This window comes from Lycium ferocissimum, unplaced genomic scaffold (assembly GCF_029784015.1).
Source record: "Lycium ferocissimum isolate CSIRO_LF1 unplaced genomic scaffold, AGI_CSIRO_Lferr_CH_V1 ctg8585, whole genome shotgun sequence".
Classification (NCBI taxonomy): domain Eukaryota; kingdom Viridiplantae; phylum Streptophyta; class Magnoliopsida; order Solanales; family Solanaceae; genus Lycium; species Lycium ferocissimum.
In genome coordinates this window covers 1-14678 of record NW_026727323.1, presented here as the reverse complement: position 1 = coordinate 14678, position 14678 = coordinate 1, and the positions used below count along the sequence as shown (strand labels likewise).

The 14678-nt window shown below is 36.0% G+C and overlaps 3 protein-coding genes across 8 annotated transcripts; all 3 read right to left on the bottom strand.

The window, feature by feature from the left end:
• Window positions 1-332: 332 nt before the first annotated feature.
• Window positions 333-3949, bottom strand: LOC132045922 (uncharacterized). The gene is made up of 6 exons (XM_059436495.1): window positions 3932-3949; window positions 3562-3768; window positions 3181-3282; window positions 2719-3093; window positions 2465-2554; window positions 333-577 (listed from the first exon to the last, which is right to left on the bottom strand). The coding sequence occupies exons 1-6, from the start codon at window positions 3947-3949 to the stop codon at window positions 563-565; spliced, it is 807 nt and encodes a 268-aa protein (XP_059292478.1). The 3' UTR covers window positions 333-562.
• A 43-nt stretch (window positions 3950-3992) lies between these two features.
• On the bottom strand, window positions 3993-4993 carry LOC132045921 (uncharacterized). 2 transcript variants are annotated; one of them, XM_059436494.1, is made up of 4 exons: window positions 4672-4993; window positions 4371-4453; window positions 4191-4273; window positions 3993-4106 (listed from the first exon to the last, which is right to left on the bottom strand). In XM_059436494.1, the coding sequence occupies exons 1-4, from the start codon at window positions 4881-4883 to the stop codon at window positions 4008-4010; spliced, it is 477 nt and encodes a 158-aa protein (XP_059292477.1). In that variant the 5' UTR covers window positions 4884-4993; the 3' UTR covers window positions 3993-4007. The 2 variants fall into 2 exon arrangements, with proteins under 2 accessions (XP_059292477.1, XP_059292476.1); XM_059436493.1 differs by having other exon boundaries at window positions 3993-4273.
• A 6-nt stretch (window positions 4994-4999) lies between these two features.
• Window positions 5000-9297, bottom strand: LOC132045920 (uncharacterized). 5 transcript variants are annotated; one of them, XR_009412563.1, is made up of 4 exons: window positions 6262-9297; window positions 5862-6168; window positions 5661-5748; window positions 5000-5556 (listed from the first exon to the last, which is right to left on the bottom strand). XR_009412563.1 is itself a non-coding variant. In XM_059436491.1 (2 exons), exons 1-2 carry the CDS (start codon window positions 7680-7682, stop codon window positions 6105-6107), a joined length of 1485 nt encoding a protein of 494 aa, XP_059292474.1. In that variant the 5' UTR covers window positions 7683-9297; the 3' UTR covers window positions 5000-6104. The 5 variants fall into 5 exon arrangements, 2 of the variants coding, with proteins under 2 accessions (XP_059292474.1, XP_059292475.1); XR_009412562.1 differs by having other exon boundaries at window positions 5661-6168; XR_009412561.1 differs by having other exon boundaries at window positions 5000-5748.
• Window positions 9298-14678: the final 5381 nt, after the last annotated feature.

Here is a 14678-nt window from a genome sequence, read left to right as displayed (position 1 = left end):
CCAAAAGCTAACTTTCGTAACAAAAAAATTCATTGCCATAAATCAGATTTTGTTGGTAAAAAGTGAACTGTTGTGGCTTATGCAAATATTTAGCAACAAAAAATATTGTTGCCAAAAATTAATTTTTTTTCCCAACAAAATAAATAGTAGCAAAAAGTGGGCAGAAAGGCTGTTAATATTCTGTTATGAAGGCTTTTAGCAACAACTATTATTGTGGTAAATGCCAATAATATTAGTCATCACATTCAACTTTAGCAACAACTTATTAGTAGTTGCTAAATACACAATCCACATTTTCTTATAAAATGTTCAGGAATGCACATAAATTAATAAATATATATATATATATATATATATATATATATATATAGAATATTTGCAAGGTCAATACATAGAACTAATGCACTAGAGTAAACAACTGAATATTCCAAAAAAGTATGTTTTACTAATTACAAAAAGAACCAAAACATCATATAAACAAGGTCATTAAGTTCTAATTCAAAAGTAAATATTCCTCCGATAGCTTGTGCATGACATGAATCATATTGCTATCAGTGCTGGTTTAAGCACGTTCACCCTACAAAAAAAAAAAAAAGATAAATATAATTACATTTTTATAAAAGGATTCTATAAAGTACACACAAAATATAATAAAATAAAATAATGACAGCTTTAGGAAGTACAAGCTATTTGATAAGTGAAAAGTTAAGTCTCATGCATAGAAATTAAAGTTAAGCCTCAAGCATGTCAAATAATAACATGATTCAAATTTGAACAACTTCAAAACCAAACAGGAAGTAGAAAGCAAGTAAACAGAGGCCAAACCATTCAGCTTTTAGAGTCATACTTGTAAATATATAGCATAGGCCATAACTACTTTTAACCAGCTTATACAACCATCGAGAGTGAGAAACTATTCAGCTATAGTCGATTCTAGTAAACCTGTCCGATAACATATCCTCAATTTTCCTTATCTCAATTTGTTTATACAACCATCAACATTTGTTTTCCTCAATTGATAATAAAAGCAGTAAAATAGTTTACTATTCTTTCATAGGAGAAGATTCACTAGAGTTATGGCATACCTAATGCATCAGCAACACATAAATTATGGCTTGCCCAAAATAACACATACAATGCACATTATGTCAAGAAAATTCGGCATATTTTTTCACATAGTAAGTATATACTTATTGAACAAGATAAGCATTTATCACAAAATATTACAAAATCTTATTTAATTCCACACGATTTAGAACTATTCATCTCAATACATCAAAATTTCCTCCGAACTAGTACATTCCACCTATTTTTCCTATTTCACAATATTCTCAATATAAAGTTCTAGGCGTATTCTTTCCTATAAGTAAAGTTGGTTTTTGTTCAAACCTCGGTTCAAGTTCTTCGGTTTTGTAGTTATGGAAAAGATGTGTACAAACGATTTTGACACTAATTTGTTCATCCGACAAGAACATTATTCTCAAGTTTGTTGTGGATAGAGGTTTTTCTAATTCAGTTTTTCAGTTCTTTATTTCTATTTTTTAGTATGATTAATCTCGCTACTTTATGTTCATCAATTCAACAACACAACAAGACGAGAACAACACAACAACATTTACTCTATCTCCAGCAAATGGTGTAGAAATACCAACATTATGTCAAGTTTGAAAATGTGCACCATAAGTTATATAAAATATTATTGCGTTGAGATTTTATGACTTCCTTTAGGAAGTACAAGCTGATGTCTATGAGATTAAAGTTAAGCTTGCAATGTCAAATAATAACATGATTCCATTTGTTAAAGAAAAAAGAGCAAGTTAACTTCCCCTCATACATGTATATATAGTTGACTACCAAACATACTATACAACCATCGATAGTACAACTTTCGCGCTAATGTAGGAAAATAATTGAATTTTCCTTATCTCGATTTGTTTATACAACCATCACATTTGTTTAACCGAATAATACGAAAAAATAGTTCACTACCCTTTCAAAACCGAAATTCACTAACCGAACATCGAAGTTATGAAAATAAATAAAATTATGTCAAAACCGAAGAATCGAATTTTCAAGATAAGCATTTATCCAATTTTTTTTTTCGGAACTATTTATGCCCACCCCTAATATAAAGAGAATAGTGAAGCCAAGCAACTCCATTCTACATTATCTCCACGACTTGCCAATTTGAAATATCCACATTTGAAGTTTCAGTGTGACCATTAATAGACAGTCCATTAATATACCACATGTTGACACATATTCAAAGTATTTTCATCGCAGCTAAGGTTTACTTACTAAAGAGAAAACCAGATGCCCTTGATTTAACATTTTCTAGATTAAGACTTAACAACTTCCAGGACTTCCATTCAACATATGCAAATGCATACTCCAAGAGAGTGTACTAAATTAGTAGTGATTCAAATTCCCTTCTTGTATTAAAAAGCATCATAAGGCTACTTACACTGATGTCATCCATAAGACTTGTAGGACTTGCAGCATCTGAATCACTTGAATCAGCAATAATGTTGAGAATTGCAGACGGAAGTCCATTCTGTTAGATATAATACAACTAAGGGATTTAAACATTTAGAACTGAGGAAGAAACTACTTTATAACATCAAAATAACTAGGACAACTTTATTGACCATAGCACGGCAGTTTAATCAAAATGTTCTTAGGATCAAAAGCAAGTAATTGAACCTTTAACACCTATACCTTGGAACTTTGCAGATGAGATACTAGTGCCATGATTCCTCCTTTTAACATTTTCTGGTCACGTACCAGACGAGCTTCCATGACTTCTCGATTTTTTTGCTCCTCTTCTAGCTGATTTTTTACTTCAGTTAGCTTGCATTCTACACTCTCTCGTTTACGACGTTCTTCTTCTACCTCTTTTCGTTGTGCCTGTAATTGCTCTAGAACTCCATTCATATATCTCCTACCTGTTCGCTTAATTCCCGATCCTTGACCACGACAATACCCTGACGTTTCTCCCATAATTCTCACAAATGCAGCATTAATAATAGGATCTACATCAGTATCCTCTTCAACATCTTGAATTTGTTCAGCAACAATTTCTTTCAACTTATCCTACAAAAAAGTTATACCAGCGTTAGCATCAATATTTGTTTCAATAGACTTATCTTTTAGGAATAAAGATAAGAGTTATGCATGTACATTCAGTTCAGCCGATGCATCATTAACCCAACGCCCGTTCTTCGTGTGAGTCAATTCCCAAAGTTTCTGAAGGTTTGGCTCTTTTCCAGTATTTATATCTCTCTATCAAAAAAAATCAAATTACGTTATTTAATGAAGAATAATTAAAAGGCACCAAAATAAGTATACATCTCACCTTTTCAAAAGATATTGCCTGGAAGGATTTTCTACCGCAAATATGATTTAATTCTTGTTTTGCCTTATTAGTTTTATTTCTTTCACTCATTCTCTGCATTGAATATGAATCCATAAATGTATTTTGATATAAGTGTAACAAGGAAAATTAGAAAAAAAAAATATTACACAGTTAAATTTATTTAATTTTGATGTACTTCTAATTACCTTAAAATCGTCGGAGTTGAAATATTCTACCAAGAATTTCCATTCAACTTCATTAACCTCTTTTGGCTTGTTCTGTAATCTTTCCTCCTCTGTAGCAAATTTCTTGAAATGATCATGGAGCCTTTTACGACGATATCGATACAAATGATTAGCTCTTTCAAGGATAGTATCCCGAATGTGTTGTGTGTCTGGAAGTTGAAAGGTGTCCTGCACTCAAAACAAAACTTAAGTGAGCTTACTTAAAATAGAACTTTGATTGTCTGCAAGTAATTAAGAAATAAAACTTAATAGGTGTTGTGAAGATGAGGCCAAAAATTGTTGTAGTAGTTTCTTATAACAATAATAACTTACACTTTGGTGACCTTAATACAGTAAGATACTCAACCATTTGAACATATATTTATTAGTTATGAGGACTTAACATTTTGTAGGCTAGATCAGAAACTTTAAGAGAAATAAAGTGAATTACCAAAGATATGCGCAATGATCCTATCTTTTGCTAGATTAGAAACGTTCTTCCAATTCTTGACATCATGCCTAGCATGCTGAAAAACTTTGACCGAAAGTTCGGTAACAAAATCATTAGCTCCAGGACCTACTGCTATTGTTCGATCCGGTGGGATAATCACCTCCAACTTGCCATTGTCACTGTATTTGCGTTTCTTTTGGATTGAAAGCCCTGTTGTCTTCCCCCTTCCCTTTCTCTTTTTTCCTTGAAAAGTATATGAAAGTATTTAGGTGTATAGTAAACAAACATGTAAAAGTTAGAAATTTTAAAGGGATAATTTTTAACAAATGAAGTAATTTACCTGATTGTGGATGTGAAATTACATCAGTAGGTCCAGTACTATCAGAAATATGCACATTTGTCATCATGATAGGCTGCAACAAGCTAAGAATTTTACTATTCAAAACTAAAGTAGAAGTAAAGGAAACAAAATGTTCGGAAATATACGAGATATGCTTAGAAAATGAGAGAAACAAACACAAATTACAAAGAAAAGATCATTGATGGAAACCTGTTAATGCACATATTCTACAAGACATATATTTAAAATGTAAAGTATTGTAAACAGACAACGGAAGGAGTTTGTTTCACGTTATAGTTACCTTGGTTGACAGGTTAAATTAATTGAGCGACTAGATGATGGAAGAACCGAAATCCTATAAAGAAAGTGATTGTAATAACCAAAGTTGTCTTGCAGTAGCTGAAAATCACAACCAATCATCATCCTCATTTGCATCATGTTCATCTTCAGAAAGATATTCTTCATCTGTTGCAGAATCACTGAAGTCATCTCCATTATCATGATCAGATTCATCTATAGCTTCTAGGTCTATTTCCTCCTCGTTATTGAGAGAAGGTGCTTCAACACTCACTCCGTCAATGTCTTCTCTTTGTATTGTAACGACATCATTGTCCGACTCTACTTGAAGACTTGCTTCTCCCCTTTCAACCAAGTCAATTAGTTGATAAGGCTCTGTTTCATTTTCTTGTTCAGGTACATCGTACAGATTTCGTGGTCTGACCTTTACCACTGCATGCCATTTCTCATTTTGACCATGTTTAAGATAATACACAGATTGAGCTTGCGAGCCTAAAATGAATGGATCATTTGTGTAATGGATCCGTGTCACATCTACACATATGAATCCATATTCGTCCCTTTTGTAACCTCTAGTTTGACTTCGACCTTGAGACGGAACCTCAAACCAGTCACATTGAAATAATATGACAGAATTATTGCTTATGTATGGTATCTTTAAAATCTTTCTGATCTTTCCAAAATAATCAGCATTTTCCGTATGCTCATCACTCTTTACAACCACACCACTATTTTGCGTTTTTAAACATAACTCAGATTCCATTGTTCGGAACCTAAAGCCATTCAAGGTATAACCATTATGACAATAAACACGAGGATCCGGACCTCTTGCCAAAGCTAGTAATTCATCAGTAATTCGTCCATCACCATTCTCTTTTAACCGTACCACCTATATTATGTTAATTACAAACTCAAACATTAATACTACTTTGAAAGTAAAATTCACAAATTGTCCTAAATAAAGATAAACTAGCTTCAAATGATATTATTTACCTTTTCTTCAAACCACAAAGGAAATTCCTCCTTGTGCCTCTTGGCAACATTTCTATTGTTCTCCTTTGTTAATATTTCTAGATGTTCCCTATGGATTATGATTTTTTTTTTTTAAGAAAAAACAAGAAAAAAGCATTAGAACATAGTTGTTGAGAGGTTCATAAGAAGAAAAGGAAGTAAACTAAATGAAAGGTATCTTACTCAGTCCAAGGACGGACTTCCTCACAATTTTGGAGGATGTAAAAATGAGCTTGTTTTATTTCAAGAGCACTCAATTCTTCCCAGGAACCCCCTGGTAATGGCTTACCAGGACAATTGAATATGGATAAACCGTTGGGATCTATATTGGAAGAATTAAAGTTTCTATCCGGGCGATTTTCCTTGGTCTCTATATCTGTTAAATATTTAGAACAGAATGTCATGCACTCCTCTGCAAGATAGCCTTCAAAGAATTGATCCTTCTGGACGAGATTTGTTGCGTACATAATTTTTTAATGTGCGCAAATATCTATTGAGTAAACATATATCAGTGAGTAAACATATATCAGTTTTGTAACATATTTAAATTAAAAGAAAGCTTCAGAGGAGTAAGAATCTAAACCTTTCGATGTAATACATCCATCGATATTGAACGGGACCAGCCAACTTCGCCTCGTTTGCCAAATGAATTGCCAAGTGAATCATAACATCAAAAAAGGTCGGCAGGAACACACGTTCTAACTTACAGATTGTCATCCGTATACTTTTATCTAGTTGATCTAACTTTTCTACATGCAACTCTTTAGCACACAAATCACTAAAGAACAATGACAATTCAATTAATGGATCATAAGCATCCCTTGGCAAAATCCCTTTGATGATAAGTGGAAAAATACGCTGAAAAAGAACATGGTGGTCATGACTTTTAAGTCCAAAAATTCTAGCTTCCTTGACACAACGACTAATGTTAGAAGCATAAGCATCAGGAAACTTGACTTCTTTGATAAGCTGACAAAACTGAAGCTTCTCAGTTTTAGACATTGTATAACTTGCCGGAGGAAGTATATACTTATCCCCACTTTTTATTGGATGGAGTGGCTTTTTTATTCTCATCTCTTGTATGTCCAATCGAGATTTCAATGTGTCCTTTGTTTTTCCTTCAATATCTAACAGTGTTCCAATCACACTTTCACTAATATTTTTTTCAATATGCATTACGTCCAAATTATGTCTCAATAATACAGTCCTCCAATATGGAAGTTCAAAGAATATACTTTTCTTCTTCCAATTGTCAGGTCTTCCAACATCTCGTTTTCTTTTTCTTGCATTGTAGTCGATTGACCCTTGTGAGGATGTATTTAGTTGTGCAAGCACATCATCTCCACTCAAAGCTTCTGGTGCAAGTCTTTCTTCCCTTGTGTTATCAAAAGAACTTTTATTCCGACGATAAGAATGATTTTTCTCCAAGAACCTACGATGACCCATATAGCAAAGCTTTCGACCATGTTTCAAGTAAATGGAACAAGTATGTACATGACAAATAGGACAAGCTAATTTACCTTTAGTGCTCCAACCAGACAAAATACCATAAGCTGGAAAGTCATTAATTGTCCACAACAAAGAAGCACGCAATTTAAAATTTTGTTTCCTAAAAGCATCATAAGTATCGATTCCACCCTCCCATAAGGTTTTCAAATCATCAACCAAAGGTTGGAGGAACACGTCAATATTCATACCAGGGCCTTTTGGGCCAGGAATAAGCAAGGACAACAAAATATTAGATTGTTTCATGCATAGCCACGGGGGAAGATTATATGGAATCAAGACTACTGGCCACATGCTATAAGCATTACTCATAGAACCAAACGGATTAAAACCATCTGAAGCAAGTCCAAGCCTTACACTACGTGGATCTAAAGCAAAAGTCGGATGTTCTTCATCAAAAGTTTTCCACACTAATGAGTCAGCTGGATGCCTTAGTACTCCATCCTCAACTCGCTTATTTTTATGCCACCTCATATCTTCGGCCGTTTGTTTTGTCATATACAACCGTTGTAATCGTGGTATCAAAGGAAAGTATCGAAGAATCTTTCTAGAAATTCCTTTATTTTTCTTAGTCAAATTTCTTGAAGCAACCTCATCATCGATCTTTTTCTTTCCTTACTATCCATCGTTTCTCACCACATTTAGGGCATTGCTCAAGATCTACATGCTCCTTTCTATATAAGATGCAATTATTAACACATGCATCTATCTTCACATAATCTAAACCCAAATCTTTAATGATCTTTTGAACTTCATAAATAGAATTAGGGAGCACATTTTCTTTCGGAAAAGCGTCACCCAATAATTTCAACAATGAGTCAAACGAAGTATTACTCCAGCCATGCAGACACTTCATTTGAAAAAGGCGCATTACAAAAGAGAGTTTCGAGAACTTTTGACAATCTGGATATAACTTTTGCTTTGCGTCCTTTAATAAACTATAAAAACTCTTTGCTTCTGTGTTAGGCTCTTCGTTTCTAGACTCATTGGTCTCATCAAACTCATAATTATTAGAAGGAAAACCACGATACATGTCATGTAACATTTCAAAAGTGGAAGCATCGTCATTGCCTAAATCTGAATCTGCACCAGAATTTATTTCATCATCCGAAGATGAATCCGACTCACCATGAAAAATCCACCTATCATATGTTGGATCTATTCCCCATTTAAGTAAATCTAACTCCACTTCTTCTCTCGTTTTCCAAAGCACATTGTTACATTTAATGCACGGACACTGGATTGTTACACCAACCTCAGGATTGGAAAATGCATAGTTTAAAAATTGTTCCATACCGGTCAAGTATTCTGGTAATCTCCTATTCTTAATAAGTATCCAATTCTTATCCATCATATACTTACCTACAATGAAATATAAAAAAAAAAATTGCATTATCTTCATTGAGCTGAAGTCTTAAGTAATGCGAACTATCTAATGTAATGTTTTACCTTTTCTATTTACCCAGTGATTACAACTATGGAGTAAGTTGACACAAAACTAGGAGGACATAGAGAGATAAAGATATCGAGAAGAATTTCATGTCACACCCTTTGAGGGTGTGGCCTTTTCCCGGACCTTATTTCATTATAAGAGTAGCATATATAATACTTTCAAGTGTTACTTTGGATTCAATGAATATTTACATACAAGAATAAAATATTCGAAGAACCAAAAATTGGACAGAAAATCGACATACAATAGACATTTTAGGAACCGAACAGATCCAAAACTTAAAAAAAGCAACAACTAATTGATGAAATTCTCATGAAATCGGGAGTTAAACATGTAATTTAAAACATGGATAAATGAGCAAAGTTATCATGAAGCACCAGAAATAGCAGCAAATTCATTAGAACATCCACAAAGGACCTAAATATGTATTTATTAACTCCTAAATACTACATCAACATAATTTTGACTACTCTTTGAAAACTAAAAATAAGTCCGAAAAAGGGAAAATCTAACAACTTAGAAGATAAGACAAAAACTTGCATCTAGTAATTAACAGATTAACAAAATGAACTGAACTCTTTGAAACAAGAATTCACAAATACACAGCTAATAAAATCATACCTATTAATCCACATATTTAATAACACAAATGGGTATACAAAAAAATCATAGCTAAACAATCCACATATTTGGATCATAACACAAAACACTGGGTATACACAAAAATGGAAAAAGAAAAAGATAAAAACTTTAGCTGATTACCAAGTGAGAACTTTAGCACCTCCATTCAAATTTCGTTGCAATACTAGCCACACTCAACAATCAAACCTCCAGTAAAGATTCAATCTTTCTCATTCTTTTTTTTTTCCAGTAAAGATTCAAACTTTCTGATTTTTTTGACCTCTTTTTTCCACCAAGATTGAAACCCCACTCACTAATAATCAATAAGAAACCCAAATTTCCAGTAAAGATTCAAACTTTCTCATTTTTTGAGCTCTTTTTTCCACTAAAGATTCAAACCCACTCAATAATCAATAAAGAAAACCCATCAAAACATCAATTTTCTCATTTTTTGACCTCTTTTTTCCACCAAGATTCAAACTTTACATATTATTTTAACTCCAAATGAGAGAGATACATAAGATACAAAAAAAAAAAAGAGAAAACAAAAAAAAGCTTTAAACTAACGCTAGCTATAAATGTAGAAACCTATTTTCTTTAAAAAAACCGGTGTGATTGCTTCCATTGATTTTGATTTTGATCGGATCTTTTACTATATCGCCGGAGATGCAAGAGATTTTAGAGAGAAAAAGTGAGTGTGTTATAGCAGAGTATGTGAAGGTTGTTTGCAATACTAGTTTTTATGCTTCAAATTTCTCACTTGGTAATCCCCAAAACCCAGCAGCAACAAAACCTTGGGTTACAAGCTGCTGGAAACTAAAATCAAACCAAATATAAAAATTGAAGCTGAAGAGCAAACGAGAGAGTACTTACAACTTTTTTTCTTTGAGCAGCAACAAAACCCAACAGAGAAAGATTTAGTTTCAACAATAGAAAAAAGAAAATTTGGGTAGAATAAAAACTGGAAAAGAGCTAAGGATTTTAGGATTCAGTTTCAACAATAGAAAAAGAAAACCTGGGTAGAATAAAAACTAGAAAAGAGCGCTAAGGATTTTAGGGAAAAAAGGTTTGCCGCGTTTGGTTTTGGCGGAAAAATAAAAAATTTAGGCCACAATGCACTTAAGTTGTTGAGAAAATTAATAGTATTACCAACAATAAAATTTTGTTGTTGCCAATTCTATTTATATTTTAAGTTAATTATATTAACTGTAAGTTATGGCAACAAAAATCTAAATTGCTTGGTAACAAGGAAAAATTGTTGTTAAAAGCTTGACGATATGGCAACAACTGAAATAAAGTTGTTGCCATTTACTGACTTTAGCCAATAGTACCATGGTGGTTGCTAAAAAGTTGTTGTCAATTTATTTTTATTTTTATTTATTATATTAATTATAAAATATGGCAACAAAATTTAAATATTTGCCAAAGAACGACGATAATCAACGAACAAGACTATTATTCAGATCTTAAGAAAATGGTTGGATGAATCCAAAGATAGGTGGAAAGAAATCTCTCCAGAAGTGCTGCGGATTATAGGACAACTTCGAAGTCAAGCACCGGTGAGACGCCATTTTCCTTGGTGTATGGCGTGGAGGCTTTGATTATAATTGAAGTCGGAGAACCGAGCCTGAGGTTAACGACGAGTCTATGGCAGTAAAACTTGACTTAACAGAGGAACTACGCGAAATAGCGCTGGTCCGTCTGGCAGCACAGAAACAACGAATGGGCAAGTACTACAACCAAGGAACGAACCTTCTACACTTCCAAATCTAGACTCGTCCCTTCGAAAAGTCACATTACACAAAATAACCCTAACGAAGCGGAAGTTTGGTCCAATCCCCAGTGAAGTATGTACAGGGTAATTCCAATAATCGGCAAAGGCTTATATCAACTCGAGTCGGAGGACGGCCAACAACTGCCAAGTAATTGGAATATAGCACACTTGAAGAGATATTATTGTTAAGGTATGAGCCGCACGCTTTATGATTTTTTACTTTTTTGTTTTGATCCGCATGGAACAAGCCCTCGAAGTTAAGAAAGTTAGAGTTAGGCCTGAAAACACGTATTGCACTCTTTTTCTCTTAGATCGATTTTGTCCTGAAGTGGATTTTCTGGCAAGGTTTTTAACGAGGCAACGACGTAAAGCGTGTTACTTTAATGAAAAAGACCAGACAAGTGCTGGGATTGGGGACTGCCGGAATCAACGATAGTGTTTCTCTTCTCATACTTCGAACACAAACACTAGGGGACTATCACATAGCCCATTGTGGCCAAATCAATTGTACCTTTAAAGCTTCTGAAATTTTCTCACTAGGATTCATTGTAAGGGCCAAACAACTGAATGAATCATGCCCAGTTAGTCTTATTTGCTACGACAAAAAAGAATAAAATGCTCCCCTCGGCAGTTGTACTGTACAAGTTTGTGAAATGAGAAGGGCACTTCGGTTTAAATATATTAAAATTACGCGAATTTCACTTCACAGCCATAAGTCCTTTTTCTTCTCTGTTATCATCTCTAAAATCGAGAGCAACTATAAACTTGGGACTATCGTCAACATTTGTCAAACAAAATAAGGGTTTGGCCTTGAGAAATTCTAAGCGAATTGAGCCCAACTCATACACGAAGGTGTTGAAAGTCTCAAGTAGACTAAGCCCAAAATTCAAAAATACCATGTCCAAAAGGTTGGAAATATCAACCCAAATGCCCGAAGTGATTTAGAGACGTCCGAATTCACAAGTAAAAAATAAAGTTCGTTTACTTAATCACCAACAAATAAAAGTCTCGGTGCACAAAGCTAGCTTGTTTTCAAGAGTGGTTCACTTAAAACAACGAGCTCATGTAAAGATCAGTCGAGGTCGAGCCTAATTTATATGCAAACAAGATATCAGTCCGAATCTATTTCTTTCGAGTAGACATTAAGTAAACAGTATTTAAGTGTCAAAAAATGAAGAAATCGGCATGAAAAGACATCAGTGAAATAAACACTTCCATAATATATGTAAAGGCCAGATACCGACCTTGGTAAAAATTTACAAACACAAAAGAAATATACATTTTTTGGACCATGGCCCATTCACTGGCCGGAGGAATCCAATTCGAGTCGATAGGCTCATCTTCCAAACCCGTCGCCAAGAGAGCTTCGGGTCCGGTCCTGCCCTCAACCGACAATCTTCCCTTCTATATCCTCAGTGCCGCGCTGGGCCTCCTGAAGAGTAATCATGCGGGTCTTCCACTTCATATGCTCGGCCTACAAAGTAAAACGGTCATTAGAAAATTTAACGTCGGCCTTAGCTTGGGCCTGCATTCCATCCCGCTCGGATAAAGTTTGCTGTAGCTGGGTCGTCAACTTGTCATTCTGCTGAGATAGCATGCTCAGACATCTCGGTGGCCGCCCAGCCGATCAAGAAGATCCCTCAGACTTAGTCGGCACCCGCCTTCGGGGCCACCCTCAAAACTTTCTTCTCTGAAGACATACCGAACGAGGTTGCATCCTACGCCTTGACAGCATCGAGCTCTTGCCTTAGGCTGGTGTTGGCAGCCACTTCCTCCTCAAGTAAAACCTTGGCTTCTCATTCAAACCTCTGCTTATCCACCGTAAGAACGGTATACTACTCAACTGAGACCGCTAGGTCATTTTCAGCCTGGAGTTTTCCCTCCTTGTGCGTAGCAAGTCTTCGGCCTTAAGAACCGAGGACACCCACTTAGAGCCGATTTTTCTTTTTGGTCGCAAAAGATCTTGAATTTCGGGCCTCTCGACCTCGAGTGTCCAACACCCCGAACGTTCTTCAATCCGGCTACGCAACCGATATTTTCTTTCATATCATAGGAAGCCCCTGCGTCGCAAAACAAATGCATCGCGAAAAGAAGAAAGGCTCAAATTAAACATAAACGCGAGTTATAAGATATAATTAAACCCGCGAATGTTTAAACATCCCTTGGTTGGGGATCGAGTTCTTTAAGAACGCCGAAATCCCTTTTTTTTTTCTGGCCCTTCACCGACAAAGAGGAAAAGAAAATTTCAGCCACCCGGGGGGGAGGGGCCGAGAAAAAGGTTTGCCCAAAGGGGAGGGAAAATAAGGGAAATCACCTATTCGTCCGGGCCCGGGTTTTTGGGAAAATTTTCCACGGTTAGCCGAGAACCCGATTTCAGCCCCCGGCCCTTTCCCGTCCCTTTTGAGGAATATTTGGTTTAAAACCCAAGGGGGCCAGGGGAGAAAAAAGGGAAAGGGGTTTTTTTCCAACATTTTCTTCAAAATCCCCCCCGCCGGGGGGGCCCAAACCCTTTCTTTGCCCACCACAAAAAGGGGTTTCTTCAATTAAAAGACCCAAGGGGCCGGATTTTTCAATAAGCCAAGTTTTTGGAAAATCAAAACCCGCAATCTTCGCCCACCTTCGGGGGGGCCCGGGGATGGGCCCATTTGGGCCACTTTTCCCCCTCCGTCACTTTAACCAAAACACTTGTCTAAAAACTGGCCCGGGGGGGTTCGGACAAGACAAAATTTCCCAAAAGGTTTTTCTGAATGTCTTCAAGTCCGATTCCGAGGTTCCCCTTTTTTTTTGGCCGCGGGGTAAAGGGGTTTGGAAGGGTTTCTATTTTTTCCCTTAAAACCTCGGAAGACTTGATCCCACTTGGGGATCGAAATCTCTTCTAAGGAAAAAAAAAAGGGTGGCCGGCCCAAAATTGTTTTCGCCCCTTTTGGGTTTTTCCCCCAAAACACACACTAATCATAAAAAAATTACGAGGTAATAAAAAAAGGGGAAAAAATCAAAAAAAACCCAAGAGGTTTACCGGGGTTTTTTTAAAAACCCACTCCCCCGAAAAAAATTCACAGAGTTGGGGGGGCGGGGGCCAAATTGGGATCCACCCCCCTTCTCAAAAGGGTGAAACCTTTAACCACTTTTGGCAGAAAAGAAAAGGTTAAAGGGAAAAAGTTAGAAAAACAAGGGAGTTTGCAAGAAAAAAAAGGGGGTTTCAAAAACCCGAGGACACTTAGATTATTACCCCCGTGGAAAGCGGAGATATCCTCGGGGGGGCCCTCCTCTTTTTAAACCCCAACCCCGAAGCGCCGAGCCAACCCAATCTTTTTTATCCACCCCAAAAGGATCGGGTATTTTTTCGGTTTTTAAGTTTAATATCCCACCAGGAAAGATCCAAAGAGTAAAGTTGTTTGGGGGGGCGTCGAACCCGTCCCTTTAACGTTGTTTGCCAAAACGGAAAGTACCCATCCGCCAAAATTTTCCCGGCCCCCAATTTGCGCAAGAAAAATTTATATTTTTTACAAATACCCGGGAATCCCCCTCGTCGATCGAGGGCTCTAATCAAGGTGAAGGGGGAAGGAAAAACCGAAAAACCCCTTTTCCCTTACAAAGGGAATCCATGAAGCCCGGATTATGATTTTGGGACCGTCCTTCCAACCAC